The sequence below is a fragment of the Myxocyprinus asiaticus genome, chromosome 33 (genome assembly GCF_019703515.2).
Source record: "Myxocyprinus asiaticus isolate MX2 ecotype Aquarium Trade chromosome 33, UBuf_Myxa_2, whole genome shotgun sequence".
NCBI classification, from domain to species: Eukaryota; Metazoa; Chordata; class Actinopteri; order Cypriniformes; family Catostomidae; genus Myxocyprinus; species Myxocyprinus asiaticus.
This window is the reverse complement of record NC_059376.1, coordinates 22,409,028-22,436,150: the sequence shown is the minus strand read 5'-3', so window position 1 is coordinate 22,436,150 and position 27,123 is coordinate 22,409,028. Positions and strand designations below refer to the sequence as shown.

The window sequence follows — 27,123 nt, the reverse complement described above, 5'->3', positions numbered from 1 at the left end:
CTGGAATGCATAAACTATCCCTTCATCCAAAAATGAAAAATCTCACATCATTTACTCACCCTCATGCATTCCAGATGAGACTACAAATCTCCTGAACTATTGTATGTAAGAGCAACCTTTGACCAATTGAATTTTTCTCTGGGAGAGAACTATAACATGTCCAAATAACTTAATTTAACAGTAATATTTTGATTGTTTATTGTAGATGAGACTGATGGATGAGGCAGAACCGAAGCAGAGGTTTTCTGATCAATTCTGTTTGGCTAATAGGGGCAATGCACACAACAAGCAATCAGCTGTGTTGACTCTTTGTGCTGTTAACACTGTACAACTCTTCACTCAATCCCACAGAGTCCTTCATGTGACCCAACTGATAATCTGAAACTCTAATACAAAATCACACAGTGACTGGCATTATTGTTACACATATATAAACGCAACCAAAGGCGGTGTCAGTGACCTGGGGCTGTGTAAATACACTCATGTGGGTGGTCATATAAAGCAACAAATATTATACTTTGTTACTGACTTTCAGAAGTTCATTTCAGCAAGTTTTGGGTCATGTTTAAACACTGATACCAGATAGCAAGCTGAGCACAGAGGCGTTCTGCTTAAGAGCGGTGTAAACTAAATACTGCATGGTGTGTGGTCTCCTACCTCCCAGGCTTGTTCCGGGGAGCTTGCTCTCTTCCTGGGTTCCAGGGGAAAAATGTCCTGAACAATACATGGAATGTTCGACTTAACTTTACCAGAGAAACCACATGTCTCTATTAAGTTTAATGAGGACGCAAACACAAACTTGTCTCTAGCCTTGAATGTAAGAGAAGATTTCGATGAAATATGGGCTTTCTTGACTTTTTTTTTTTTTTTTTTTTTACATTTTTTTAATTGGAAATCAATTCAGTTAAAAATCTTAAAGGAATAGTTCACCCAAATATTTTAATTCTCTCATCATTTTCTCACCCTTATGCCATCCCAGATGTCTATGACTTTCTATCATCTGCTAAACACAAATGAAGATTTTTAGAATAATTTCTCAGCTCTTTTGTTCCATACAATGCAAGTGAATGGGTGCCCAAATTTTGAAGATCCAAAAATCACATAAAGCAGCATAAAAGTAATCCATAAGACTCCATTGGTAAAATCAATGTCTTCACAAGTGATTTGATAGGTGTGGGTGAGAAACAGATAAATATTTAAGTCCTTTTTTTTACTGTAAATTCCCCTCCCTGCTCAGTCAATCTCCACTTTAACTTTCACATTCTTCTTCTTGTATTTTTGATGGTTCACATTCTTCCTGTATATTGCCCCCTACTGGGCAGGGAGAAGAATTTCTAGCAAAAAAGGACTTAAATATTGATCTGTTTCTCACCCACACCTATCAAATCACTTCTGAAGATATGGATTAAAACACTGGAATTTTATGGATTACTTGTATGCTGACTTATATGATTTCTGAAGTGTCCAAATTTTGGCACCCATTCACTTGCATTGTATGGACCTACAGAGCTGAAATATTCTTCTAAAAATCATAGTTTGTGTTCTGGAGAAGAAAGAAAGTCATACACATCTGGGATGGCATGAGAGTGAGTAAATGATGAGAGAATTAAAATTTTTGGGTGAACTATCCCTTTAAGACTTGTTTGACATACCAATAATGTAAATTATTTATGTAAATAACATAAACAGTGTCCTTGTATGCCACTTGTATACACTATACATTATATAAATAGTAATATAAGAAGTAAACAATCTTGAAATAGACTGAAACTTAGTTATAAAAGTTAAAATAGTAAAAGGGGGATTAAATAAATTAACAAACAAATAAAAACATTTAAAAAACATTTTCAAAAATGTATAAAACTAAAATATTTTAAAAAGAAATAGAAAAGGGCTCCATGCCTTAGTATAATTGTTAGGTTTATTTCTGATTCCAAATGTAATCTCCAGCCCTCATAAGCTTGAGGGCAAACAATGGGTCTAAAACCCATTGACGACAGGATGGTGGAGATGTTATCTTACAATTAATAAGTATTAGTCGTTCAAACATTGTCCGAATGATGGAAAGTGCTTTTTTACCTGTCGCTAATATTCTAAGCTCATTGTTTTATCAAATATGCACATTTAAAGATGTATAGTAATGCCTTAGTAAATGTAAACACTACACATATGCTATAGATTATTCCTTGAATTTTGTCTGGCATATAAACCTTTTGACTCTTTACAAAAGAGACTAGATTCTTGTTGTAAAAAGTTTAATTTCAATTACAGTAGATAAATGTACTCACAAACACTTGCAAACATATATGTATCTTTTAATAAAGAAAGCATGACCATAATTCACAGTTGTGTTTGTATAAACTGCTGCCAGTAACAATCCACGCAATTTCAGGAAAGACCTGCTTGCTACAGACGTGAATATACACACAAGAAAAGACACACTAACCGAAGGTGACTTTTGGTTGTATAAAACTGACTATTGTAAAAAATAAGATAAAAGAGAGTATAATCTAGAAACTGACACCAACCAAATTTTCATTCAGAACTTTACAATTGTCAGTACCTCATTTGATAAGACTTCTTGGCTGCTACCATTTCAACAACAACAATGTGCGACCATCAAAAACACTTTTAAATCATCAGTCCTTAGGGTTATGCTGTTTATCAAAGAAACTTGAACTTGTTATCAAAAATCTCATACATCTTGAAAGATGGCTAAAATACTTGGTTCCAGTGCTCTTTTTGTCATCTGTGGGGGCCGTCCAAGATTTTCATTGTGCTACAAAATGAAAAAAGACAGGCATCTGCTTAACAAATACAAATGTAAGAAGTGTTTATTTTCCCAAGATTTTCCTCTCAGTCACTGCACACATGCAAAGACCACTGCAGCACATGTGGCCATAAGTCTTCCTGAATGCAGTGTTTGACAGTCAGGAATAATCACTTTCATAATACAAACAAGTTCTGTTACCAGGCTTCTCTGTGTAAGCTTTCTGACCAAAAGACAAAAGGATTTAGTGAAGCTTTCCAGGTGTTGCACTGAATCTGTGTCAGTCTGCACCCCACATTTTAGATAAACATGATCCGATGCACATGAATAGAAGTTCATTTATTCTTTGTTGTCCCATTTCTCATTATCGTTATTATGATTTTACATTATTAAAACCTGGTATTGATTTCAAAGGAAGTTCGAGTAGAACAATATTTCCATTTCTGTTCATTTCAGTTTAACTTTTTTCAAGAATGTCATTGCAATTATGTTTCATACCTGCTAATAATGCTAGAAAAGATTCATATCTAGGTCCCACTGTGATAAGAAATTAAAGTTGATCATAAAGGGCTAGTTTACTCAAAAATGAAAATTCTGTGCTCATTTACCCTCATGTTGTTCCAAACCCACAAAACTTTCTTTCTAGGCAGTATTAGTATTAGTCACCATTTACTTTTATTTACTTTTATTTTTGGTGGTGGGTGGGTCGGTGGGTTAACTGTCTGTTGTGAAAAGCGCTATACGAATAAAAATGACTTGAATTGACTTGAGAAGATATTGATTAAACAACTGGAGTCAGGTTGATTACTTTTATGATGTCTTTATTTGATATTTGGACCCTCAGAATTCTGGCAACCATTCACTTGCATTGTGAAGAATGGCACACTTCTGGGATGGCATGAGGGTGAGTAAATGATGAGAATTGTAATTGTTTGGTGAACTATTCCTTTAAGTGCATATTCACTCTGTTATTTGAAATGCTGCTTCACTTGTGTGCCACCTGCAGCCAAAAGTCGTTTACACATCTGCCCAATAACAGATTAAGATAGGCAGATGTGTAACCTTGGTTCAAATAATGATATATGCTATTTACACCCCAGTGCAAATAGTGTCAGATATTATTTGCACCCCAACCCTGGTGCAAATAATGATAAATACTAATTGTACCCTGGTGCAAATAGTGTCAGATACTATTTGCAGCCATATTTAAATACTAACATACTGTATGGGCATCACTGCAGTGTGTTTATTGTGTTTATTTAGAGTCCTACAAACACACTACATTAACTCCTACCCCTAAACCTAACCTTAACCTTCCCTTAGAAAAAATAATTGGTTTTACTACAGTAACCATGGTTTCACGCGGGAACGAGTGCAATCAACAGACCCCGCCTCTGGATCAAACCCTTCTCTGCACTCCTCGACATCCACCGTGACCAAATCACTGTGATGAAATCAACATTTATCTACCATTTTAAGTAGTATTAAAGGAAATATTAAGAATGGAAACAGGAAATCGAATGGAAAAAAGAGTGGGACAAAACACAGATTCAAACCATGGTCGCTAAGACAACACTACATATTCACACACCATCTTTACACCCCTTGCCACTGCAGTGACATCTGTTGGTTAGTTTGTCTTATATTTCTGTGGTTCCACCAGAGTATTGGGGTGTAAATAGCTGCTCTGTGTGGCAGATGCTATTTCAACAGGGTGCAAATAGACACTCCGATTAAGATATGTAAGATATACGCAGAGTAAATATATCATCATTGTTTTGTCTGTATTCTGCCCATTAACACTCTTTTATACACCCATCTTTGCAGTAGTATCAGTGTCATCATAAATTACAATAACAGAGTGTAATTAGCATGTTATGACCACGTATAGTGTGTTAGCGCATTAGTGTCATGAATTCAGAATGTAAACAAACAAATTACACATTATCTACTGCACATTTATTACTTTAAAGGTAACACTTTACAATAAGGTTCCAACATGAACTAACAATGAACAATAATTTTACAGCATGTATTCATATTAGTTAATGTTAATTTCAATATATATTAATACATTTTTTAAATCAAAAGTTGTATTTGTTAACATAGTTAATGCACTATGAACTAACATAAATAACAATGAACAGTTGTATTTGTATTAACTGACATGAACAAAGATCAATAAATGCAGTAAACCATATATTGTTCATTGTTTGTTCATGATACCTAATGCATTTACTAATGTTAATGAATGGAACCTTATTGTAAAGTGCTGCTTTTGCTTTATGCCTGTGGAACCTTGCAGGGCATAGGCTGCCTACAAAAGTTCTCCAGGCATCTCGATCTTGGGCCAGTCAGTCACTTTATTTACAATATTTTCAGTCGCTCCAGCTGTCCCCAGGTGATTCCCATTTTCTTGGTGTCCTCCTCCAGATCACAGTGCCAGGTGTTCCTTGGCCGGCCTCTTTTTCTTTTCCCCTGTGGGTTCCAGGTGAGAGCTTGCCTTGCTGTGTTGGATGCGGATCTGCGGAGGGAGTGGCCAATCCATCCCCAGTGTCTTTGGAGGATCTCTTCATCTACAGGCTGCTGTCATGTTCGCTCCCCCAGGATTTGGTTACTGATGGTGTCAGGCCAGCAGATCTGAAGAAACTTTCTGAGGCAGGTGTTGATGAACGTCTTGATTTGTCTGGAAAATGGTTTTTTCAGTGGTTCTCTAGGTCTCGGTCCATAAAGTAGCACAGGCTTCACGATGGTGTTAAAAATCCTTATTTTTATTTTTTTATTTTTGGGGGGATTTTCTCCTCTTTTCTCCCCAATTTGGCATGCCCAAATCCCAATGTGCTCTAGGTCCTCGTGGTGGCATAGTGACTCGCCTCAATCCGGGTGGCGGAGGACGAATCTCAGTTGCCTCCGCGTCTGAGACCCTCAATCCGCGCATCTTATCACGTGGCTTGTTGAGCGCGTGTGGAGGCTCACGTTATTCTCAGCGGCATTCACGCATAACTCACCATGCGTCCCACCGAGAGCGAGAACCACATTATAGCAACCACGAGGAGGTTAACCCAATGTGACTCTACCCACTCTAGCAACCGGGCCAATTGGTTGCTTAGGAAGCCTGGCTGGAGTCACTCAGCATGCCCTGGATTCGAACTTGTGACTCCAGCTGTGGTAGTCAGCCTCTTTACTTGCTGAACTACCCAGACCCCCTCAAAAAAAATATCCTTATCTTGATGTTGGTGGTCAAGTTCATGGAGCTCCAGACATTTTTCGGATGATGGAAAGCTGACCCCGCTTTGCCTACCCAGACTCTTACGTTGGCATCTGTCCCACCCTGCTTGTCGACTATGCTGCCAAGGTAGGTGAAGCTCTCAACCCCTTCTAGTGCTTCACCTTCCAGCGTGAAGGGGGTTGCATTGGCTGCGTTGACCTTCAGGACCTTAATTTTCCCTCTGTGGGAAGTTGAGGCCCAGGCGTGCTGAGTTTTCTGCTACGGTGCAAGTCTTTTCCTGCATCTGTTGCTGGGTGTGGGAGAGAAGGGCCAGGTCATCGGCAAAGTCCAGGTCATCCAGCTGTGTCCAGAGGGTCCACTGGATGCCATTTCACTCTTGGGCTGTGGATGTCTTCATAATCCAGTCAATGGCCAGCAGGAACAGGAAAGGTGACAGCAAGCATCCTTGCCTCACTCCTGTCCACACTTGGAAGGTGTCGGTGGGTTGTCAGCCATGGACCACTCAGCAGGTCATCCTCTCGTAAGTGTTCCTGATGATTTTGGTTATCTTTTCCAGCACCCCGAGTCTACCTGTCCATGCTGTTGAATACCTTCTCATAGTCGATGAGGTTGACCTAGAGGGGTGAGTTCTACTCCAGCGACTGCTCCAGGATGATGGGCAGCATTGTGATCTGGTCAATGCAAGATCTATCCTTTCGGAAACCAGCCTGCTGGTCTCGGAGCTGTGTGTCAACAGCGTCTTTCATCCTGTTAAAGAGGACTTGGTTGAAGAACTTACCCGGGTGTTATCCCTCTGTAGTTGGAACAGGAGCTGAGATCGCCTTTCTTCGGGAGCTTAATAAGGTAGCCCTCCTTCCGCTCTAATGGGATGTGCTCCTCTTTCCAGATCTTGCTGAAGAGTGGATAGAGCATCTTGGCACTGTTCTCGTCATCAGCCTTTAGCGCTTCTGTCGGGATGCTGTCAGGTCCTGCAACCTTGCCGTTTCTCAGCTGCTTAATGTCCTTGCAGATCTCCTCCTTTGTGGGCGCGTTACAGTTGATCAGCAGGACACTGTCGCCTGGCTGGATGTCCGGTGGTTCCTGTGGGGCCGATCTTTTTATCAACTCTTCTAAATGCTCCACCCATCTATTGTTCTGTCTCTCTTTGTCAGGTATTGTTTTCCCTTCTTTGTCCTTCACTGGTCTCTCTGGCTTGCTGTACTTTCCGGAGTGCTTCCACAGGTCCCGCATATTCCCATGGTGCATTGCTTCCACTGCTCCTGCTGCCAGTATCTCCATGTAGTTTCTCTTGTCTGTCCTGATGTTTCTCTTGACACTCCTGTTTGCTTCCGCATACTCCTCCTGGGCCTTGACTTTTCCAGATTGTGTGTGGCTGTTGTTGACTGCAGCCTTCTTCCTCTTCCTCTCCTCCATCTTCTTCAAGGTCTCTTCTGAGATCCACTCCTTATGGCTGTAATTCTTGGGGCCTAGTACTTCCTGGCATATTGATGTTTGATGTTATGTCGGCTCCTTGCTTGACGCGCAAATCTTGAAGAGATCTCCTGAACTTCTTCCCAATGAACACATGGTCGATTTGGTTCTCCATCAACATTGATTACTTAAAACAGCTTCTTTTACTGATCTTGTGTGAATTCTACTCATAGAATGAGGCATGAAGTCATTGATAACACATTTTAATGTCACATTAGTTGATGTTTTACATGTAACTTTGAGCGTCCTAATATTTAAATGTACCTCTTAACACCTCCCCCAGCGGTGTTGTGGGTGTCTGAATGTTCGCAAACAGTATGTCATTGCTCAGTTATTTTGAAGTTCTTTTTGGCTCTGAGCAAAGAACGAAGAAGCACTTCACTGTTAGTATGCCAGGGCCTTTACAGTACATCTACTGTAAAAGAATAGCACCACCACTCTTAGATTAAATGCTTCCACATGCCCCATTAAATTAATTAATCTCTCCTCTTTGTAATGGTAGAGTTGTTTTACATAATGTAAATTACTTTTTGCTGACATGTTGAAGAGGTCTCGCTGTTGTCTGAGTACAATTTAATGAAATAAAAGAAGGAACGCAGAAAACAGTGGAATTTTGGTAACACCAAACATACTTTCAACGTTCAATTGTGATTTACTCCATGCCTTTCTACATTCATATTTTAGTCTTAAAATAATTGGGCTTCACATCCTGCTATACAGATTGGAGTTCTTCTTTCTTTCTGCAATAGCATGGTTTACGTTGATCTTATTCTCAGTAACCTCATCAAAATATCACCTTGCAGGTCCATGGTCCCTGCAGACCCGCAGTTGGACCTCAACATCTGCACCACGCCTCTTCCCTTCTCTCACACAATCACTCGATCTGTGAATGATGTCTGTTTTTCCTAAATTATTTCATAAGTGCTAACAGGCTCTCAGAGCCACCAGCATTTGTGTTCTGAAGAAAGATCATAAAAGCCATAAATCTTAAAGGCAGGCATTGATTGGACTATCTCAAAAAGCATTGCATTTCAGTTTTATGTTTAAACAGATTTTTAAAGCTGAGAGAGATGATGGTATGCACTGTATACTTTACATTATACAAGATGGTGTGATGAAGGGACAGAGTTCACATCGAAAAGAAATCTAAATAACATAGCAGGGTTTTTTTTTTTTCCACTTTTTTTTTTCACTTTTTTTTTTTTGTGCACTTTTTGTCCAAGAGTGTATAATCCAAGCACAGCCTGTGGTAAATAACTACAGATGTCTCTCTGTCGTATGTCAAAAGTAATATTAAACATGATGAATAATATGTCAGAACCTGAAAACATCACATTTGATTTAACACAAGGACGTAGACATATTATCATACAGTCATAAATGCCAATGATGCACACAATTCTCTTTCAAGTTGTATGTCTTACATTTTTGGTGCTGGCGTACATATTAAGTGGATAAGTATAAATTATGTCACATCAGTAACAGTTTACAAAGATGATTTGTATATGGCATTTGTAATATTGGCAGGGCCTGGGGAGTTTAGAATGACACAATGATACAATCAGACAAAAAATAAAATAAAAATATCTCTGTTAAATCGACAATACAAACCTTTCCAGACCTCGTGCATTTTTCAATGAATATAAAGGTCTCTTTTTAGACAAAATATGCCACGGGGAAACTCAATCAACTGCAAAGCTTTGTATATGTAATACTTTTTTGGCTGTCAGATTGAAGTAAAAGCAATAATGATGCAGATATCATTGGAGAGTATTTTTTATTTTATGCACAGTGTTTTACTTTTAGGCCTATATGATTGATTAGTTATGCTCAGTATTCTCAATATGGCCTTTTAGAGGTTGGAGGACTTTACTGTTATGCAAATAAGACAATGGAAAATGGTTTTGAATATTGCAGCAAATCAGTTTTAGTGTGTTCGGTCCTCATGCAGTAATTCAGATGAGAGTCTGTTAAGCAGGCTTTATGTCATGATGCTTATGGGATAAACACTTACAGCTGTAAAGCAAGACATCCATGATTTCCAAGGACCTCTCACGTGGTATAGAAACTATACTGGGATTTTGTGATTATGCAAGAAATGAATGACTTGATATTGCTCAGGGACTCCAGGAAGCTACTCAAATTGGTCTTCATAAAAACACCATGCTAATGAGAGTGAAATGATTAACAGTTTGTATGGCGTCTGAAAAACAACACACCAATCTCACATTCACAGAGGAGTGTACTGTTTCTGAGAAATGATGAGGATATGTATGATGGATTTCTATGGTGATGCAATAAAAACTATACACAAAATCCTTGCATAATCTGGAATTTTGTGAAATATGGGAAGAGGTCAGTCTTAAGCTTGAAAATGAAGATTGCTAAGATTAGAGACTATGCATAGATCAGGATCTGGCATTGTGAACCCAACTGCTCTGTAGGTATTTTCAAACAAAACAGAACTACAAACCACTATGTTGAAACCACTGCCTGCTTCATCTTGGTCTTAGGATGGACTACATAGCGAATAAACTGCTATCAACTGCAATCCAATCAAACAGCGAGTAACACTTCTCTGACCACTGCTTGCATCACTTTTCTTAAAATGGAATACATACTGTAGACTATAAATTACTGCCAACTAATGCCTTTATAAGCCATATAACTAAGGACATCTACCAGTCATTTTCGGGATGTTTTTCAAAGACATTTACTCATTCACAAGTTTGCTTGTACATATAGTCTTGGAGTGTAGTAAGGTGAACATATTTGGCGTGTTGTCCAAAGCGTAGGGGCTCAAGCATGGGACTGGGAACAATAAACAATACTTTTACAGCATTTATTACTTTTGGTTAATGTTAATTTCAACATATACTATGACATTTTTAAATCAGAAGTTGTATATGTTAACATTAGGTAATGCACTTTAAACTAACATGAACTAACAGTGGACAATTGTATTAACTAACATTAACAAATATTAATAAATTAGTAAAACTTTTTAGGTTATGAGACCTATGCATTACTGCTGTTAATGAATGGAACCTTATTGTGAAGTGTTACCCATGCACTCATTAACTGTACTGTACGAAGCATAAATCATTCAATATTATTTACTTGTTTGTGGAACTGATGTATAAAACAATATCACAGGCTGAGTTCCACAGGTAGTCACTGCCGTGCTGATATTCAGAACAACATCGCTCTTGCTTGTGTTATAATTCTTATAACATTCCCTGTGGTTATCTATTTTCTTAATTTTTCTCCATAATTTAATTAATATTTCCAATTAGAAGCAACAAAACAAACAAATTGTCATGTTGGCAGTGCAGGAAGTTAGAAATACATGAACAACAGGCACGTGACAGGCTTCACCGTTGGCACCCAACAGTATTTGCCCTTATTTAAACACTGCAGGGAAAATTACAATCTAGTGTTGCACAAATAAAAGATGTGACATTTAAATCTGCATTTCCCCCACCCTACCTGCCAAAAAAAAAAAAAAAAAGTTGTTCTGGAAATGACATTAATTTTTGTTAATGTTACCTTTAAGTCACAAAAAAGAAATTGGAACAAAATGCAGAATAAAACATTTCCACCATTGAAAACATCCAGCCACTGTACAAAGGTAAATAGCCAGTTTTTATTAAGTGCTCTCCTTGCTCTAGTGTCACACTGATTATACAAGAACCACACAATCGCAGAGGAAATTGGAGAGTATAAACACTGGCAGAGAAGTGCTCAGAGCTGTCAAACACATCTGTGTGATTGAGCACAACCTTGTGCTACAGAATAAACATGGGAAAAGTCATGGGTACATCAATGTAGTGGGAACCATGGCAAACTCTAGAGGACTGTTGGGAGAGACTGAGTGAAACATAGTGCTCAGGACAGATCATATAGCTTCGAAAATCCAGCCGAGGAAGTTAACGACTAATGGTCTAGTTTTTTTTCCCCCCTTTCTGATGGAAAATAATATTGCTGTAATAATTTCCTGATGGCAGGGTGGACTAGGAAATAGATTTTTCATAATTTTGTTTCTCATTTTCTTACTAATATCAGGGCTTTCCTTCCTAGCCTCCTAAACTGATGATATCACTACTTCAATAATTGTTCAGTGCTTATATATGTCACTGTGTAACTGCATATATTTGCATTAATTTGTGTTGAATAATGTGCTTTGCATTTAGAAAAGTGATTCAAGAATGTGATGGAAAACTAATCATGACATATTACAGAGCGGATTCACGAAGTAACATTTTTATTTTTTATTTTTTACTTATTCTCAATAGTCATAAAATATTTTGTATGTGTGTTATGCATAGCATAAAACCGTAATGTTTGCACAACATAATGAAAAAAGTGCTGCAAGACAAGGAATTCCCATGTTTTGGCACAGACTTGTTCAAAAGTTTAACTCACCTGTGCACTAAAAGACAACCCTCATTAATTGCATTTTTCCTTTGCCATGTAGCCAGGAGTCAGTGCTCTCAGTACGGCCAATATCTAAACTGCCCAGTTGGGACTGAGAAAGGGAAGTCAGTACAAGTAAAGTACACAATTACTTACAATTGTGAGCTGTCTTTAGCATACTACATGAATTCGAGGTTTAAAAAAAAATAATACATTTAATGGTAACACTTTACAATAAGTTTCTGTTTGTTAACATGCATTAGGTATCATTAACGATTTTTTACAACATTTTTTAATTTTGGTTAATGTTATTTTATGGAAATATAAATGTTTATAATGCATATTAACATGTAAAACTTTAAATTATAATAATGTATTAATAGTATATGTTGAAATTCACATTACCTAAAATGATCAGTGTTGTAAAAGTAAAACACACACACACACACACACACACACACACACAAAAACCAATTCCAGTAAAATACCATGACCATGTTTCAGGCTTTACAGGATGTAATTTTGATGCCTGTATATTTTACGGTTCACTGCCGTTTAGATTATTAAATGTTATAAACTTGATATACTAAACTTCTGGAACTATAAAAGTCTGCTTTTCACTTTAAAATGTGTTGTTTATCACTGCAGTAACTGCAAAAGGCCACATGATGATAAAAAGTGTCCCTTCCATGATTAATAACTGAGTAATAACATGTAGAGACAGTGCACAGTGTCACTCACACAAACACAAAACACCATCAGTGTAATACGACACAAAATAATGCAATAAAAATTAACTACACTACATAAAATAACACAGAACACCCCAATGTACATAACTGATATTAAATATAAGAAGAAAATAATGTAATGGGTCAAGGGACTTCTGGGAATGCCCGATTATTGTTTTTCACCATAATTGTAACAATTGTTTACTGTAAAAAGTACATGTATTATCTTGTTAAACATAATATATATTCTTTTTTTTAATTTATTTTTTTATGGTTAATTACACTGTAAAATCACACTTTTTACAGCTAAAAAACTATTTTTTTTTACCTATTTTTTTAATTTATTTTTATTTTTTTACCATATTTCAGAGAAAAATAGCATGTTCTGTCTTTTTAAATATAATGCATACAATGTATTGTTCATTCTTTAAGTTAATCTTAACCAATGTAGGTAACTAATGATAATGAATACAACCTTATTGTTAAGTGTCACCAATTTATTTATTTAATTGTTTTTTGTTTTTTTATTTGGGGAGGGGGGGGGGATTTTTTTCCCTTTTTCACCCAATTTGGAATGCCCAATTCCCAGTGCACTTTTTTTAAGTCCTCATGGTCACATAGTGATTCGCCTCAATCCGGGTGGTGGAGGATGAATCCCAGTTGCCTCCGCGTCTGAGACCATCAACCCGCGCATCTTATCACGTGGCTTGTTGAGCGCGTTGCCATGGAGACATAGCGTGTGTGGAGGCTTCACGCCATCCACTGCAGCATCCGTGCTCAACTCACCACGTGCCCCACCGAGAACGACATTATAGCGACCACGAGGAGGTTACCCCATGTGACTCTACCCTCCCTAGCAACTGGGCCAATTTGGTTGCTTAGGAGACCTGGCTGGAGTCACTCAGCACGCCCTGGGATTCAAACTAGCGAACTAGCGAACTCCAGGGGTGGTAGCCAGCGTGAAAATTGCTGCATATTGCTGCATGAAAGCAAATAATATTATTTATGTATAAATACACATAAACATATCTATTTATACATAAATAGCCTAAAGGTCAGTATCCAGTCCAGATAGTGCTCCATTAACGTTTATGAAAGCAAAGGTGTTGAAATTGTTTATAACTAATCAGAAGGGCATAACTAAGAGTCATGAATAATGGCATTTTTATTTATTAGATATGTCTGTTGAACACAAACAAAGATTTTTAGAAGAATATCTCAGTTCTGTAGGTCCATACAATGCAAGTGAATAGGTGCCAAAATGTTGACGCTCCAAAAGCACATAAATGCAGCATAAAAGTAATCCATACGACTCCACTGGTTAAATCCATATATTCTGAAGGGATATGATAGGTGTGGTTGAGAAACAGGTCAATATTTATGTCCTTTTTAACTATAAATCTCCACTTTCACTTTCTTCTTGTGTTTTTGATGATTCACATTTTTTCTGCATATCGCCACCTACAGGGCAGGGAGTAGATTTTATAATAAAACGAGACACCATAGTGATCTGCTTCTGAAGATATGGATTTAACCACTGGAGTCATATTTATTGCTTTTATGCTGCCTTTATTTGCTTTTTAGTGCTTCAGAATTTTGGCACCCATTCACTTGCATTATGAGGACCTACAGAGCTGAAATATTCTTCTAAAAATCTTAATTTGTGCTCTTCAGAAGAACAAAGGTCATACACAATTGGTATGGCATGAGGGTGAACAAATGATAAGAGAATTTTCCTTTGCATTAATTTAAACGTAAATGTCTTGTATTGTTTAAATGTTTTTAAAAGGCTAGGTAAGTAAGAAAGAAAGAGCTCGAAAGTGCTCTGTTGCGTGTCTGTTTTCTGCTCTGAAAGTTTTCTTTAAGTACTTCGAAAAACGTCGATTTGGACCCAGTTCTTGGAGTCCGCAGAAAGTGGGCTTTGCTTCTTTAAGACTCCCCTGAAGTTTGAGATGCACACACGAGGGCTCGCGGCTTGGGTGGTCTCTCTACTTTGGGGAGCTGTTGCTAAGCAGCTAATAATAGTCGTGTTTGCGGAGTAATTTTTGCCCTTCTGGAACCAATCAGATCCCAGGATCCCCGGCCATCTGACAGCCCCGGAGGCGGGATTTCGAGTCGCTCTTTTGCCACGCCCCTCCTCCTCTGTCTCCGAATGGAGAGTGGACTTTTTTCACATCTATTGAATCTGTCTCAGAGATCGTCTTGTCGCGCGGCCTGAGGAGGGACCACATAGATCACAGAATGCTTCAGCCACCGCGAGATCGACGTTTCCACAGCTTCCACTTCGCCTTCTGATATCGCAAACCCTTCAAGAAGACGGCGTGAAAGTGGGGGAATTGTTGGAGACCTCCAGATTCGCGAAATGTTGGAATGGAAGGCGCAGACTTTGACTCGCCGTCTCAAACAGGAGTATGAAGTGCTTCGCGGATCTGGGCTCAACGAGAGAGAAACTTGGTTTTCTTCGGTTATCGCCAATCGCTCGCGGGGAAATAGACTAGCGCGGATCACGAGAAGTTCAGCGCAGACTTTGCAACATGGCCTCGGCTGTTAATGTCTCCGAGGAGCAGGACAACAGAGACCCCGATCGGCCGAGGTTAACACGGAGAAACAGGGGGAACTGTCGGACCGCCGCAGCGGATTTGGAGTATTTGCAGCGGCCGAGTTATTGCGATGCCGCCTTTGCGTTGGAGCAGATATCAGAGGTGCTTTTTACTTTTGTCCCGTTTGCATCTGTTGGGAAAAGTCTGAGAAAGTGTCCAACTTATAGTGAAGTCGCTAGGTAACGGGATAGCCACGGCACCGATGGGGGTGTCCTAGAGAACAGAGTCTATGCATGAAGTGACCTGTAACAACTCAAGGGATGCCCTATTGGACACTGCATTTTGTCTCCGTTATGTACATCTATAATTACAATAATCCGAATATGTACTTTTTTTTTTTTAACGCCGAAACATCTGTCAGACGTAAACATAAGCTAGGAAAGTCTTGGCTCCCACTTTGATCTTTCTCTCAGAAGAGATAATTAATTATTTATTTGGGGATGTCAAGGGCGCCTGCAGGATTTATTCTGAGGGTACGCACAGAAATCTGCCTAATTGAACTTTATATGTATGGGGATCCGGGGGCATGCTCCCCTGGTACATTTTTTTTCTTTGCAAAAACAACACCAAATCATTTTATTCTGGTGACTTTGAGAAAAGCATTTTTTTTTCTCTCTCGAGTATAAGTAGCGTTCATGTAACTATTGGCTAAAGCATTTCTTCCAGTAACCATTCAGAACAAACGCGTTCTCGCGCTAAAAAAGCACAACGAATAGAGCAACGCAGGTGTCTCGAGACGCGTTTTATCAGTTGAAGAAGTTCTTTTTAACTTGACACAGCGTCTAAAAATGCAGCGCTCCTGTGAGAGATGCTAAAAACACAGTGAAACGTGACACAGTTGTCAAAAGACATCCATCTACCGAATGTTTACATTGAATACGACTAAAGAACAGTGCGAGCGGACGCAAAAACACGTTCAGTTTGAACAGCCCCTTGTTCACATGACACAGCACTAGCTCAGGTTTCTCAAAGTTACCTCTCAAAAAGACAGTCTTTTGTTTCAGTTGATTGTACGGACATTTCCACTGTATCCAGCGCTGTATTCGTAAATATCCCGATACTGTTTTACTGTGTGAGAAACCGCTCCAAATGATTCAGTGAGAGAGAGGTCCGAACGAATTGTACTGAATCACGAATCGATTCAGACCGTTTTGCAAGCCCGTTTGGGCAATTCACTGAAAAGAAAGACTCAAAAGAATTATTCATTCACAAATTGGGCAACATTAGTTCTTTTAAACAGCCAACAGAAATACGGGACACGCTTCATGATTGGTGAAATATTCTGAGAGTAAATGTTTCTCAGGTCAGTAGTAGCGCACCGTGCGCACGGCCGTACAGCTGCAGGCGACACTGGGGGATGTAGCCCTCTAGTTTGAAGCCCCGTAGACATTACTGCGATAGGATATACATGGGGAGTAGGTTTCGTCCCATACTGATGCTCAGGCTCAATTAATGTGGCTGCCCTCTTCCGTTCACAAATATTGTCGTAACTCCCTCTGTGTCTGTGATGAATGCAGCGCTTCCCAAATCACATCACATCGCGCGCGTCCCTCCATCTATGCGCCCCACGTGCATTCCATTCAACAACATTATTTTATCTAGACAGTGTCACCCGTTTCCCTCTTACAATGTCAAACATATGTCATATTCAGTTAAATGTATCATCTATCTGTGTGACTATAGCTCATGTGAGTTATAGTGACCTTTATAAAGGCGATATTATGTTTAAAAGTGTACAGAGGCTACTATAAACACAGCGCTCGCTGTTTCAATTATGTTTTGAAAGAAATACTTCGTGGTCATACTGTCATTTTAGTCCCCTTGTCACAAGTGTCAGTTTAGCTTGTTTAACGTGCATTGCTCAAATTTGGTCACAGGGCTTAAAAAATGTTAATATTTGGTCTCTCTCTTGTCTTGTCGTAGGGGACGGCGACTGGGAGGAAAGCACCGCTGTGGCTGAGGGCAAAGTTTCAAAAACTTTTGTTTAACCTGGGCTGTTACATACAAAAGAACTGTGGAAAGTTTCTAGTTGTGGGTCTTTTAATATTCGGAGCTTTTGCTGTTGGTTTAAGGGCAGCTAATCTAGAGACGGACGTGGAGAAACTCTGGGTAGAAGGTAAGAATTGCATTTTCATTGCACTTTAAAAACGTTTTCTAAAATGTTTTCCTCGCAAGTGTGGTGTAGAGACAGACATTGAAGCGCTGGGTGAGATGGGAGTCTGTCATGTAAGCCGGAGGAATTGTTTATTGTACGAAAGTCTGGCTGAATTCCAGATTAAACGTGAAAAGAATGCATTTTGGTTCGAATTCGCCTCGCGCGCTCTATTGCGTTTTGTCTATGGAAACATTGTAGACCGCGCGCGAGAGTGTTGGCGAGTGCGCGCGCGCCGAATGTTTGCACGTTCATATACATCGCTAAGATTTAATTTCGAGAGTAAATGCGAGTGTTTTTAAGGGGGATAGATTTGGTCAAGCCGCCATTTTGTGAGTGTGTGCGAGTAAGTGTGTGTGTGTGCGTGTGTGTCTGCCTCCAGCAGTTGAATCTGATCCGTGCTGCTGGAGAAGCTGTGTGTGTGGTCCTGTTTTGGACAGCTTTCAACTTTCCAAAAAGATTTGTCTCAGAGTTTCAGGAGGTACCGAGCGAACTACATGCACAAACGTGCACTCAAACCCAACGCTAACTACAGCTCATAGGCAGTAGTTTAAAGAATGTTTAAAGAAAGTAGCTTTATTTTATGAATAAGTCGATTGTGGGATGTTGGGTCCCATAGTGTGGGTGGCGATTTTTTAAGGGGGATGAGCAAACAGCCCTTTATGCTTTTATCTACATCCCTGCAGTTTAGGAATCTTTGATATGATCAAAGATGAAATGAGGGCATTCCTTATACATGATCTTACAGTGATTATTTTTTATATTAGCTGGCTTTCAATGTCCTGTTTGTTCCCATGTGATGTACGGCAGTGAACCAGTAATGAGTTTAAAATGAGAGAAGCACTGTTTTTCTTTAGGGAAGCAATGCATTTTTTGAGATGCAACACCTACAAGTTGTGAGATCCCTAAATATATACCATCATGTGTATAATTGGTCTGTTTGCCATGACATACCTGTTGAAATGTTTAGTCTACAGTACTGATACATTTTTAACAGCTTCCACCGTTTAAACTTTCTAATTGACCAACAATAATCTCATTGGGTTTATATATGTTCCTTTTAGGGCTGCCCCCTAATAGTCGACCAAATAGTCGACCAAATAGTCGATGAGAAGTGTCTTGGTCGACCCAAGTTTTGATTGGTTGGTTGGCCGCAGAAAAAAAAAACTCCACAGGAAGTGGCGAAGTCACGCAGTCAGTGACGGACAGACATGATCGTTTACACGGCTGGTCCATGCGGTAATTAATTATGTCGGGCAGGAAGTCCAAAGTGTGGGATCATTTCGAGAGGATAAAGGATGACCCCAAGAAGGTGACATGCAAACTCTGCAGGCAAATGTTCGTCTATCATTCATCGACCTCAAACATGGCTTATCATTTGAAACATGTAAGTAGCCTAACGTTAGCCACTTAGCATGGCCGCTCGCTCTAACGTTAGATAACCTAGATGATTATGCACTATTAGGCTTATCCAAGTGTTTGTGGGGAGTAGGGAAGCTAAATTAGTACCTCGCTTACTGCATGTTTAACATAATATGCATTTCTCTCTATAAATTAACAAAATGTTCAGACAGTCTCCTTGCTGGTTTTTCCGACACATTCCGAATCATTACCGCTTTTGCCGGTGTCGCTGCGGCTCGCTTCATGTGTGCGCTTGTAAAATGTATATTTTAATGGCTCATTATTACGGTTTAATATTTCTCTGTAAAGTAGAACAGTGTTAGTAATGTTACTTATAACATTCTTTCTCAGCCCTGGAACTGAAACCATTTTCAGATGCCCCCAAAATATATATATTTAAGTAATTAAATTTATATCATAAACGTGCAACAACTAGTCGACTGATGGCTTAAACTAACAACTACTAGTCGACTATGAAAATCTTTGGTCGGGGGCAGCCCTAGTTCCTTTTATCTTATTTTTCTTGCTTGCCATTTAGCTGACACATTTTCATCCAAAGCAACTTAAATTACACTAGTTGAAGGAACAGTCCCCTTGGAGCAAATTTGTGAAGTGCCTTGTTCGTGGCTATTGGCTAATAGTAATGTAAGCATGTGGAGGATCTCTGAGACTGTGCACATATTCGGTTAACTTTACATGGGGCTCTTCTTGAAATCTTTTGCAGGAGCAGCCTAGTTCCTTAAACATCAGTTAGGGTGAATATTCTGCAGTAATAATCTATATCTGTGTGATTAAATGGTCTTGGACTCAACATTTAGTCCAGCATATGCTGCTAATATAGAAAATTGATTCAGCATTGATCAGAACAATATCTGATTGGATTATGTGTCATAATAATGGTATAAACATTTTATTACACAACATAATGTTGTATATACACTATATTGCCAAAAGTATTCGCTCACCCATCCAAATAATTGAATTCAGGTGTTCCAATCACTTCCATGGCCACAGGTGTATAAAATGAAGCACCTAGGCATGCAGACTGCTTCTACAAACATTTGTGAAAGAATGGGCTGCTCTCAGGAGCTCAGTGAATTCCAGCGTGGTACTGTGATAGGATGCCACCTGTGCAACAAGTCCAGTCGTGAAATTTCCTCGCTACTAAATATTCCACAGTCAACTGTCAGTGGTATTATAACAAAGTGGAAGCGACTGGGAATGACAGCAACTCAGCCACGAAGTGGTAGGCCACATAAAATGACAGAGCGGGGTCAGCGGATGCAGAGACGCATAGTGTGCAGTGGTCGCCAACTTTCTGCAGAGTCAGTCGCTACAGACCTCCAAAGTTCATGTGGCCTTCAGATTAGCTCAAGAACAGTGCGTAGAGAGCTTCATGGAATGGGTTTCCATGGCCGAGCAGCTGCATCCAAGCCATACATCACCAAGTGCAATGCAAAGCGTCGGATGCAGTGGTGTAAAGCACGCCGCCACTGGACTCTAGAGCAGTGGAGACGCGTTCTCTGGAGTGATGAATCACGCTTCTCCATCTGGCAATCTGATGGACGAGTCTGTGTTTGGCGGTTGCCAGGAGAATGGTACTTGTCTGACTTCATTGTGCCAACTGTGAAGTTTGGTGGAGGGGGATTATGGTGTGGGGTTGTTTTTCAGGAGCTGGGCTTGGCCCCTTAGTTCCAGTGAAAGGAACTCTGAATGCTTCAGCATACCAAGAGATTTTGGACAATTCCATGCTCCCAACTTTGTGGGAACAGTTTGGGGATGGCCCCTTCCTGTTCCAACATGACTGCGCACCAGTGCACAAAGCAAGGTCCATAAAGACATGGATGAGCGAGTTTGGTGTGGAAGAACTTGACTGGCCTGCACAGAGTCCTGGCCTCAACCCGATAGAGCACCTTTGGGATGAATTAGAGCGAAGACTGCGAGCCAGGCCTTCTCAACCAACATCAGTGTCTGACCTCACAAATGCGCTTCTGGAAGAATGGTCAAAAATTCCCGTAAACACACTACTAAACCTTGTGGAAAGCCTTCCCAGAAGAGTTGAAGCTGTTATAGCTGCAAAGGGTGGGCCGACGTCATATTAAACCCTATGGATTAGGAATGGGATGTCACTTAAGTTCATATGTGTCTAAAGGCAGATGAGCGAATACTTTTGGCAATATAGTGTATGTCATATACGACATTGGGAGTTACCATCAGCAACATTCTCAAATACTGTTGTAGCATTTGTATGCTATATATATCGATTGTTGACCATTTTAATAGTTCTCCACAGTTTCACAGTGGCTTCAGTTTATTCTTAAAATACATCCTCTACAGTTCAATTCAAAAGTATTATTTTCAGTGTGACAGCACTTTCAACTTCTCATTAGTATCAAATGTGAACCCTATCAAACACTTTCTGCTAAGCAAGAGATCGACTGATATTAGTTTAATGACCTATACAATACTGATTATTTTTGTGTTCACTTGTCCAAAAACCGATATGCCGATACCGATTTTTAATTCTTGTTTAATTTCTGCTTTTGGGCATGTTTAACAATGTAATAATTTATCACTAACCTCTGGTGAACTGCTTTAAAACACTAATGTTGCACACTGTCTAGGGATGTTAATTTTCAGACATTTTCATAATAGAATTTTTTGTAAATTAACGATCAATTAATTGATTATTCGTTAACGTTAATACCACAAAACACACTTCGAGGACTTCAAATAATTTGTTCATACTGTTAAATTATAAATTAAATACACTTAAGAAATGCAAGTATAGGTTTTTTCCTCTTAAAATATTCTTAGTTCAATGTATTTTAATACATTTAAGCTATGTTTAGTGCAAATTTGTGAATTGCTTTATTACTGTTAATAAATTACTGTTAAAGGTGCTATATGTAATATTTTTCTGTACTAAATCATAAAATGACCATAATATGTCATTAGAGAATTAGGAAAGATGCTAAATTGAAATACTGGCTTCTCCGTTAACAATGCTACAGCCAGTATATTCTACTTTGAAGTTTCCATTCCGGGCCCGAATTTATGTTTTGGCCTGTGTAATCCCGCCCACTGCTCACTCACCAATAGTATGTAGACACTGCCGGTTTGCCAGATTTGAAAAAGTTTGCAGGGAAACAACACTGCGTGCTGCAGCCATGGAAGCCAGCAAACAAACTGGATCACGAAAAAATCCACACGAGCTGGTTTATAATTTGCAAACAATAAAAACATTGTAAACGTATACATTAGCTGATCAACTTAAAGTGTAAAGTTCGTCACTTGACATTTTCAGTTTGGCTCGTTCCTGTTGCGTGTCGTAATTCTGGCAATCTGGGGCGAGGAAGACAACTCTCCAATATTCTGAATTTGGACTGCAGTACCCATTTCAAATGCTTGTTGTCAATCTTACATATAGCACCTTTAATAATAACTTGTACAGAAGATAGATATTTGAGTTCATTAAAACTTAACATTGTGTATTGTGAGATATTTCGGACCTTTGGACTTATTGTTTTTATTTGAAATTAAGTCAAATCATAAAACGCTGCTCAAACACAGTGCATAACATACCATTTCTCTGTTGATGATGAGATGTCTGCTGAATGTGCCTTCATGCTTTCCTGGCGATCACTGGCGTAATTGTAGGTTGGGATGAAACAAGGAGACCGGCAGACCAACAGTGCTTATTTTCATGTTGTACATTAACACACTATCACTGTGTAGAAAACATAATGTTAATTTATAGAGAAATGCTCCAACATTGAGCCCGCTTCATCTTCATCTGTGAGTCTGTGTGGCTCTTCTTCTGAGATGCGGGCAAAATGTAAGATGCAACGTTCTAGTGCCCAATGACTGAATAGACAGCCTTATCAACATCTGCTGGCATGATTACTGAATGTAATTGGTCTGAAATTAATTAATGGGCAATCAATAAGCTTAATCGATCAAATTATTAATGACAATTATTTGATTATCGATCGCTAGCACAGTCTACAAAGAATTAATTTGACTAGTTTTTGTTGCACTAATCACTTGTTCAAAGCCCCTCAATTAATATTTAATGTAAAATGTAAGGTCTTTTGTGTCCAACTTCATCTGTAAACCTAATAAAAAAAAAACAATAACTGATCAAGTGGTAAGTATAAATATCGGTTAAAAATTTAGGTCAAACCGATTATTGGTCTATGTCTATGCTAAACCAAAGCTATATCATCTTATGGTTTTATCTTTGTTGCTTATCTTAGTACATTTCCTTTCCAAGAAGTGCAGGAGGTTTGCAGATGAGCTATGACAGTCGGTTGCTGGACACTCACTCGCACGTCAGTTGTTCCCATGTTGAGGCACATGACAGCTTCCAGATGCAGTACACATTGAGATCTGTTTGTTTAGATTAAACTCCACAGCTGAGGGATAGATTAGTTCTGGCTGGCCAGGTTTTGCACTGGGAGATGCCGACTTAACGTGCATAAGGATGCATGTTTATGTTTCGTTTGGAACAGTCGTTTGCTAGAGACCTGCAAATGACCCTTTGACAAAGCTGTGTCTCTTCCTCTCCCTTAAGTTCAGCTTGAATGGGATTCAGTGTGATCTCATGTTGGCTTTCATCACTTGCCATTGAGGACTGTGCAGTCCAACCATTATAATTTGTTTGGTTGCTCGACAGATTTTTAGTGTTCCATGATTGATGTAGTTAATGGTGTCATAGTTTGTAGAGTCACTGGCTGTATCCACTCTCTAATCTGATCTGAATGTAGCTCTGATGGTTTGGACACTATGTTAAAATACTAATAATGTTTTAATTTGTGGAGACTTTTGGACCTCTCAGACTCCCAACAGGAAAGGCCTAAAATCCTTTGGAGATCTAAGGAATGCTGAGTTATTAGTTATAATTAGTATTTAATGGTGGTGCAGTGTATGCACGCACTTCACACATTCAAAAAATTAGAAGCTTAATGTGTTTAATTTGCAGAAATGTAAAGGCAGTGGCAAATTATTTTGGTCTGTTTACAAAAAAATAAATAAATAAAAAAATAAAATTTCCATACAGAATGAGTAGGGTCATTTTATGTCTTTTCATGTTTACAAAAACACGGGCTTAAAGTATTTTAAGAAAATACCAGCACCGGTTGAGTTTAATCAAAACAGTTTCACGTAAACATTAGCCTTCCTGTATGCCTTCATCTCCTCGTCACTTTTGAGAGGGACCCGCTCTCGCAGTGAAATCATTGAGATATCATGGTTTGGGTTGTCCCTTTCACTTTTTGCATGGGTGGAAGGGGTAGCATGAGGCTCGGGGCCACAAGGCTGTGTCCCTTAGGACCTTAGGTCATCGAGTGGAGACTCCGCTATTTAAAAGCTCATCTGATACTGGCTACATGACCTAGGTGCAGAGTGAGGGGTTCCAGCTAAGGCTAAGAATGATGAGAGAGGGTCCAATAGACAGCACAGTGACATGCCATCCTCAAGAAGGTTGGCTTGTTCAATTTAACGGCATTTAATGATATATTTCACCATAAAAATGTTTTATATACCCAGCAGGGGGCAGTGTGAATTTATTAGAGCTCATTGATTAATATACAGTACAATAAATCGGATTGCTGTATATTATGGAAGATATGGAACTTGGAGTTAATTTCAGTCTTGCAGTTGTTGGTCTTCTGGGTCTTTTTTAGTTTTGGTTTTATGAAAGCCTTCTCAGATGTTTACTTAAACTGAAGTTGCTGTTCATTTAGATTTTGAGCTCAACTTGAGACTTACACTCAAGTGTATCAACACATGAAATGTAGAATGAGAGTGCACTTACATTCAACAGGTGTGGACATTTTGATAAGCTTCCCCTGATTTGTGGATGATTTTTTTTTTGTCAATGTGGAGGAATGTTTAATCTGCAGTGCATACTGAGAAGAGGTCCTCTTTTAATATAAAGGAAGTGGCTTAAGAATGTGGCCTCACCACAGAGAACGGGATCTAGAGGAATGTTCCTTGTTATGATGTGCTTGGAGAGACTTGGATACACATGGCTGAACTGTAAGGGATGTATGTAGAGCCCTAAGTGCTTTAGGTCTTTAGCTGGTTTGAAGTTTGACTGAACCAGGCTGCTAATGTTTGGAGAATGGGCTCTCCCTTAGGAGTCATCTTAATCCTTAGCCAACCCTATGACCAGAAACATACTTAACATGAGTAAACACATACTTTTGTGTTGGGTTAGGAGTTGCAGTCTTACACATTTCGGAATGCTATGATGCATGAAATTGCTAGAAGCATCTACGTTTATATACTTGTGAAGAGAATGTTTCAGGCTTATAGCTGCACTTGATGGAAAAACAACATATTCAGTGGGCATTGCTGGTGGTTGCTTAATGGACCACCCCCAAGTTTCTCTGTTTTTCTGGTCCCTAGAAATGGCTCGGGCCTGTACTTCAAAGTCTACGGGATTTTTTTGTTTGTTTTTGCACGAGCTGCTATTCATAACAATACAAGTATGTGTTGCATTCATTCATGCACTGTCCTATAGCAAACATTAGTGTGAACCTTTCGCTTCTACAATGAGTTTTCTCTTTCAAGCTAACTGCTAAGCAAGGAAGGTGAAGTCAATATATTTATAACAGCTTACCTTATTAATAACACATACAGTTTAATGGCACAGTATTCTGAAGGTAACTCTATTGCCCCCTGGAGTAATGAGGTTTATTTCCGTCAGAGTGACGCATTAAAGCACGTTAAGCATGTTTAATCGGACCTCGAGTCGGCGCATTGGGTAATGCGTTGGCCAAGCACTTGCATTTGCGTAACGTATGTTTCTGGCCTAAGTATGAGCAGTAGTAATTGATGCTTGACTAAGCAAGCACCACTGCTTATTGTATCTAACTATTGATAAACTGTCTATAAATCAAAATTTCTTCAGAGGTATCCAACAGTTGTAAAACTGACGCAAGTAAATGGAAGTCAGAAACGAAATGAGCAACTCCGATCCACATCCGGCATCTTGACAGCCCTCCAATTCCTGTGTTTATATTCTGCATACCTCCGCTTCGTGTTATACAAAAAGCAGAAACACTGAAATAACAGAAAAGACTCTCTTCCTCTCTTCCACTCTCTTTTCTTCCGAAAGGTTTCACTGCACTTCAGTCCCTCCGTTCACTGCTCCTCACATTGACATACACACCCCTCCTCCCCGCTCTTCACTTGGGAGTCCAGCCCTGGGATGCCAGATGTATTACAGAGTGAAGCGCAGCAATGTAAACACTGAGCCCTGCCATGGATGCCGGGTGGTCCAGCCCTCCCCCTCTCCACCCTCCCTCACACCGCGGCCAAGGGGCGGAGGAGTTCGACGAAAGAGCGAGAGGGGGAGGGGAGTGGAAGGAGGGAGCATAGTAGCTGTAGTGTTATTTGGGTTTTGTTCATTTTTTCTGCAATATGGTGCTTCAGTTAATGCTTAAGACACAGGGATGGAGATGTTACAAAGTTAAATACTTCTGTCGACACTTACACTGTAGTTTTCATTCAGTTATTTTGGAATGGTTTAGTAAACTTGAACGGTTCTTTAGCTTGTTGGGTAATTAAAACTTTAAAACATTCAGCCTTTTCTCACAAAAATTATGTGACAATTTTCATGATTTTTGCAAAATATTATGTGGCTCCTTACATGTATGGCAGCAGATCTGAGATGAAATGTCCACTGAGTGGTGCTAAAAGCAAGTTAATGTTTCTCTCAAAGAGAGGAGTTTTTTTTTAAGGTTAACACCTTGAACCTAAACCTAACTGATAGTGCATAAAAAGTAAATGTGACATGAAAAACACAATTGCCAAAGTGACCATATTGTTTTTGTGGTGCTTCTATGCCACTTTTGGATCACGTGTCGACTTGCATGCTCTTCAGGACTCATGTCCTTATGTACTCGGTCTTTTGCATATTAAGCACAGCGCTCTATCAGTTGAGCTACTGCGCAATTTGATTACGCTTGTATAAACTTATAAATGTAGTCGATAAAAGTATATAATGCAAATGTTGAAATGTATTGCATTACAAGTCATCCACTATATTAAAAGTGTTTTGATGTCATAAGATATAGTTCATATGCCAATTGGATAAAACAATGCAATAATAAACATTTCACAATGGACATTAGTCAGAGATATGATTAATACACTAAAAGTGCTTAATGTTCTGTAAAATTTATGTGCGCGTTTATGGTGCGAGCACCCGCCACTGACTTGGCAACATCTGCACAACGGATGGCACGAATCAAATAATGTTCAGCGAAAATGCAAATGAACATTGCATGTATGTATTTGGAACTATATCGATTGCAGGGGATTTTTTTTTGGCCAGAGTCCTC

The 27,123-nt window shown here is 39.2% G+C and overlaps 1 protein-coding gene and 1 pseudogene across 2 annotated transcripts in view; one reads left to right on the top strand and one right to left on the bottom strand.

The window, feature by feature from the left end:
- Positions 1–5,137: 5,137 nt before the first annotated feature.
- LOC127424050 (uncharacterized) lies at positions 5,138–8,914 on the bottom strand (annotated as a pseudogene).
- A 5,895-nt stretch (positions 8,915–14,809) lies between these two features.
- Positions 14,810–27,123, top strand: part of LOC127424328 (protein patched homolog 1-like) — a 108,064-nt gene continuing 95,750 nt past the window's right edge. For both annotated transcript variants that reach the window (XM_051669400.1, XM_051669401.1), the window contains exons 1-2: positions 14,810–15,318; positions 17,140–17,332. In XM_051669400.1, the coding sequence (XP_051525360.1) occupies positions 15,151–15,318; positions 17,140–17,332 (361 nt within the window). In that variant the 5' untranslated portion in view covers positions 14,810–15,150. The remainder of the gene's footprint in view (positions 15,319–17,139; positions 17,333–27,123) is intronic.